The following is a 5,772-nucleotide window of genomic DNA, read 5'->3' as shown; positions in this document are numbered from 1 at the left end:
AGCTGTGTTCTGTCCCGGCTCCACGGGGCTGCACAGCAGGGGGCATTTCAGCACCGTGTCGCCTTCCACATCCGACATTTCTGATTCTGTTTGTTTCTCTCTGACAGGAAACGTCTGCAGCCACTCGTGACACGGCTTCCTGTAGTGTGCAGTGTGTGGATGTGTGTGTAGATGTGTGTAGATGTGTAGATGTGTAGATGTGTGTGTGGATGTGTGCAGTGTGTAGATGTGTGTGTAGATGTGTGTGTAGATGTGTGTGTGGATGTGTGCAGTGTGTGGATGTGTGGATGTGTGCAGTGTGTGGATGTGTGCAGTGTGTGGATGTGTGCAGTGTGTGGATGTGTGCAGTGTGTGGATGTGTGTGTGGATGAGTGTGTGGATGTGTGCAGTGTGTGGATGTGTGCAGTGTGTGGATGAGTGTGTGGATGTGTGCAGTGTGTGGATGTGTGCAGTGTGTGGATGTGTGTGTGGATGAGTGTGTGGATGTGTGTGTGCAGTGTGTAGATGTGTGTGGAGATGTGTGCAGTGTGTGGATGTGTGTGTGTGTGTGTGTGTGTGTGTGTGTGTGTGTGTGTGGTGTGTGTGTGTGTGTGTGTGTGTGTGTGTGTGTGTGTGTGTGTGTGTGTGTGTGTGTGTGTGTGTGTGTGTGTGTGTGTGGTGTGTGTGTGTGTGTGTGTGTGTGTGTGTGTGTGTGTGTGTGTGTGTGTGTGTGTGTGTGTGTGTGTGTGTGTGTGTGTGTGTGTGTGTGTTGCGTCTATGTGAAGCAGACTCACCTGCAGCCCCGGGTGTCGTACTGCCTCATGCTCTTGATGAAGTGGACCTTCTTTGGCGCTCTGGGTCCAGGAGAGCCGGAGACGTTCCTCAACCTGAAGACAAACTGAAATATTAAAGAGGTCCTCTTCGACTGAGCTGCACACCTGGCTGCTCGACCCTCAGAGCTGCTGCAGGGTGTGCGTTTAGTAAACGGTGTAATTGTAACCGATGTAAACGGTATTCTGATTCTCCTTTTTGTTCTACACGTGTTAGTGCATGTCAACGGTCTGCAAAGGCTAAAATCCCTGCGTTCCCTCCACTGTTTGTTTACTTCCGGGACATAGTGACATCACCACATAATACTCGCACTCCTATTGGCTAGTGCTCCAACACATTTTATATAAGCTAAGGGGGCGGGGCATCTCTAATGCTGCGTTCACACCGGACGCGATGCAAATATTCGCTTCGCTCTAATCGCTCGAGTTTCACCGCGGCTGCCAGCTGTGTTTACTCGCATAATTCAAACAAGACGAGCTAACTACAACAAAATGAACATATTTGACCGTGATTAAATTGTAATACACGTTTCTAAATGATGCCGAAGTAACAACATACTGATACCGGTTAGTAAAAACCATGAACTAATGCTTTGAGTCTGCAGACAGACGGCAGAGAAACACCTTTTAGAATGCGTGTTTTCTAAATGGAGATCGGCTAAGCTAACGCACTCACAACAACGACCTACAGACAAACAAACCAGCGACTGTATTCGCCATGACACAGGCAGTCTGCGGTTTGTACTTGTTTAACTTCTGTCCAGTTTCTGAACCGATATGAGGAGCTGTGTGCTAACTGCTAATGGCTGATGTTTTCTGGTTGAACGTCAGGCTGAGATCCTCACCGCTGATTGGCTTCCGCGAGAACGCGTCACGTGAATTTGACGCTCGAGTTGAAAAAAATTGAACTTTCGCGTTTGACGCGACCCCGTTCAATCGCCTCAATCGCGTGATTCGTGCCGCGTCCACCGCTTCATGCTCGCCGTCGGAGCGAATTCGCGTCTGTCCACATCTCTGCCCCCAAACATCGCATCGCGTCCGGTGTAGTGTTAATTTCCTCAGTTATCTTTTAATTTAGTTTTAGTCTTAGTCCTGTGTTAAATTTCCTTTTTAGTTTTAGTCATATTTAGTCACCTTCATCCTGTTTTTATTTAGTCTTATTTTAGTCGCCTAAAACAGTAAACATTTTAGTCAAGTTTTAGTCGACTAAAAGTCTGAGCATTTTAGTCTTATTTTAGTCAAAGAAAACTAATTATTTTAGTCTACTTTTTGTCAATGAAAACTGTTGAGTCTTTTTTAGTCATCAGATTATATAGAACATTTCAGTCAAACTAGTCTCGCCAAAACCAATAATTTGTCATTTTAGTATATAAATAAATAAGATTATCTTGTCCTTATTTGATGAAAGACACAGGTTGAATGATTAAGAAGCTTTGCAGAGAGTATCTGGTTTGTGGTGTGTTTACCAGCTGTGTTATGGCCACATTGCTTCCCTTCTGATGAAACAATGCAGTCACTTTTTTTCTCCGCCTCATTGTAGCGAAAAAGGGCCCAAATATCACATCGTTTCTTTCTCCCAAGCAGTGGTGGCTTTAGACTTTTTCGTTGTCAGTCATTTTGACGGACAGGATCGTAACATTTCCGTCATAATCCATTATTACCCGTCGAGTGCACAATGTATCACTCACTCGCGCTGACGGGGGGTATTCGGTTAACGCGACCACTGCTCCTAAGCCCTGTTGTTGCCATTTTATTTTCTGTTAAATAAGGTTAGTTAGACCACGAGTTAGACCCGAGTCTTCCTGACAGTTCATATTGTGCCGCTGCCCGGTGTAATTCAAATGTACCGCCGCGCGCAGCACAGAAACAGCTGCTGCCCAGCCGCAGCACCGGAAATGGAACTGCTGGGAGAAAAACTGACTATCAGAGATGTAACGTTATCTTTGATAATATTTCGTCTCCTCATTTTTCATCAACGAAAGTAAAGAGAGATTTTGGCATAGTTGTTATTTAGTAAACTACATTTTCGTCTCGTCACTTTTCGTCAACGATATTGCATGATGATTTCGTTACAGTTATTGTTTACTGCCGTCTCGTCATAGTCTCGTTTTCGTCATGGAAAAAAAGGCCGCTGACGAACATATTTAGTCATAGTTTTAGTCAACGAAATTCTCCCTAGTCCGGTGTGAACGCAGCATAAGCCCCTAAACCTGGGCTCTGGTTTCAGACGGAGGGGGAAAATCCATCATCGACATGATGGGCTGCGTGGTTCCGTCTAAGCCAAAAATCGATAAATCCACAAGTTGCAATAAGCTCGACTCCATTGTATACAACCTGAGATCTATAATATCTGCCTAAAGGTAGGAGACCTTTAGAAGGCCCGTGTCGCCTCTCACCTCTGCCGGGGGTCCAGAGCCGGGCTCAGGGCAGCGGGCGTGGATCTGACCCGGGAGCAGGGCTGGTGCCCGGGTGGGGGGGACAGGGGGGGGTCGGGGGTCAGAGGGTCACCCACTCCGCCAAACTCCAGGAACACCTGAAGTGCAAAGACATTATGAACAAAAAGGCAATTAAAACTACCTGTGTATTTAACCTGAAACATGAAACTGTAGTTCACTGTGTACTTATACTCCTCTACAGTTCAGAGGTACATGGTGTACTTATACTCCTCTACAGTTCAGAGGTACATGGTGTACTTCTACTGCACTACAGTTCAGAGGTACATGGTGTACTTCTACTGCACTACAGTTCAGAGGTACATGGTGTACTTCTACTGCACTACAGTTCAGAGGTACATGGTGTACTTCTACTGCACTACAGTTCAGAGGTACATGGTGTACTTCTACTCCACTACAGTTCAGAGGTACATGGTGTACTTCTACTCCACTACAGTTCAGAGGTACATGGTGTACTTCTACTCACTACAGTTCAGAGGTACATGGTGTACTTCTACTCCACTACATGTATTAATACCTTTAGTCACTTCTCAGATGTGGATGAATGATGTGAAATCTAACCAAGTGTTGAATCAGACTTTAGTTCCACCTGGAGTAAATCCACCAGCTACCCTGCAGTCTACAAAGTACTTCAGACTAGCTGCACCTTCACCAGCTTTGAGAACACTTTCATGATCAATCATTATAAAACATATCATATATATTATTCTGAAATGGACCAATCTGCACAACGACTACTTTTACTGTCTTTCACTATATTTAGATGATAATACTTTTCTACTTTCACTATATTTTGATGAGAATACTCATAGAACATTTTGAATGCAGGACTTTTACTGTAACAGAGTATTCCTACACTCTGGTGCTTCTACTTTTACTCAAGTACAAGGTCTAAGTACTTCTACTTTTACTCAAGTACAAGATCTGAGTGCTTCTACTTTTACTCAAGAACAAGATCTGAGTGCTTCTACTTTTACTCAAGTACAAGACCTGAGTACTTCTACTTTTAATCAAGTACAAGATCTGAGTACTTCTACTTTTACTCAAGTACCAGATCTGAGTACTTCTACTTTTACTCAAGAACAAGATCTGAGTACTTCTACTTTTACTCAAGTACAAGACCTGAGTACTTCTAATTTTACTCAAGTACAAGATCTAAGTACTTCTAATTTTACTCAAGTACAAGATCTGAGTACTTCTACTTGTACTCTAGTACTATATGTGAGTACTTCTACTAGTTATATATGGTGAGGAGGAATCAAAGCTATAATAGATGTGAACTGGTTAAAGACCAGCACAGCTCCCAGTATATAGAGCCTGTACTGGTTATTATCAATGGGGTAAATAGAGTGATTTAGTGTGCCTTAGAGAGAGACTCAGACTTACAGAGAAAACATATCTTCTTAAATAAATAAATAAATTCTAAATACCTCATTAGCACCGTCTGGCCCCGGGGACATCCCTCCTGAAGGCCGGGGAGGAGGACCGAGAACCCCCGGGACGCTGGAGGACGAGCCTCCTCCAGAGACCGGTGGTTGTGTCACCGCGCTGGCCGGCTCTTGGATCTCTATCGGCGGCAGAGGAACCTCCGTGTCTCCACGGTCTCTGTGCTGCTCCTCCGCCGCGGTGGGATCCGTGTTTTCATCGCCGAGCTGCCACAGCGGCCGTCCGTCGAGAGAGATATTATTGAGGAACAATAGAGCCGCTTGTCTCCTCCGGGAATCCTTGGTTTTCCTGCGGGTTTCTCGGTGTGTTTTGCCCGGTTTTCCGTTGGACTGCAGACCGCAGACAGCCGTCGCCATTCTATTTAGAAATGCGGCCGTTGGTTGAAACGCATACGCAACGGGAACCGGTTCTACTGCTATAGTCCAGCCCCCTGAGCGCTGATTGGCTGTGGCTGTAATATCTCTCTCGACGGACGGGGTATGTTCTCGGCAGCTGGTTGGCTGTAGTACCATGCTGTAGTCCCGCCTCCTGAGCGCTGATTGGCTGTGGCTGGTAGTGATGTTTTCTATTGGCTGTTGGTTGGCTGTAGTACCGGTATGCTGTAGTCCCGCCCCCTGAGCGCTGATTGGCTATGGCTTTAGTGATGTATTTTCCTGGCAGCTGGTTGGCTGTAGTCAGAATCAGAATACATGTATTCCTCCCACAGAGGAGAAAAGTACATTTGTACAGCAAGTAAGCTTACTATTAATTAAGAAGCATTACAATAAGAAGATGAATTACAAAATTACACAATTTACAAATTACACATCAGTTCTACAGCAGTATCCCCGCCTCCTGAGCGCTGATTGGCTGTGGCTGGTAGTGAAGTGTTTTCTTGCCAGCTGGTTGGCTGTAGTTACCAGTACTACTGATGTTTCCCCGCCTCCTGATCCCTGATTGGCTGTGGCTGTAATGATGTATTTTCTTCATATTCTGCATTACCGCCCCCTACTGTATGGGAGTGTTCTCGCAGTCCTGATGGAGGTTTATCTACTCTGAATGCATGACTGAATGTAGTTGGGTCT

General features: G+C 45.4%; 1 protein-coding gene across 2 annotated transcripts in view; it reads right to left on the bottom strand.

Annotated features, from left to right (window-relative positions):
* The window catches only part of cables2a (Cdk5 and Abl enzyme substrate 2a), a 13,381-nt gene extending 8,261 nt beyond the window's left edge, over positions 1–5,120 (bottom strand). For both annotated transcript variants that reach the window (XM_034077347.2, XM_034077348.2), the window contains exons 1-3: positions 4,693–5,120; positions 3,206–3,342; positions 774–866 (exon numbers count right to left, since the gene is read on the bottom strand). In XM_034077347.2, the coding sequence (XP_033933238.1) occupies positions 774–866; positions 3,206–3,342; positions 4,693–5,064 (602 nt within the window). In that variant the 5' untranslated portion in view covers positions 5,065–5,120. The remainder of the gene's footprint in view (positions 1–773; positions 867–3,205; positions 3,343–4,692) is intronic.
* Positions 5,121–5,772: the final 652 nt, after the last annotated feature.

This window comes from Pseudochaenichthys georgianus, unplaced genomic scaffold (assembly GCF_902827115.2).
Source record: "Pseudochaenichthys georgianus unplaced genomic scaffold, fPseGeo1.2 scaffold_151_arrow_ctg1, whole genome shotgun sequence".
Classification (NCBI taxonomy): Eukaryota; Metazoa; Chordata; class Actinopteri; order Perciformes; family Channichthyidae; genus Pseudochaenichthys; species Pseudochaenichthys georgianus.
This window is presented reverse-complemented; position numbering and strand designations above follow the sequence as displayed.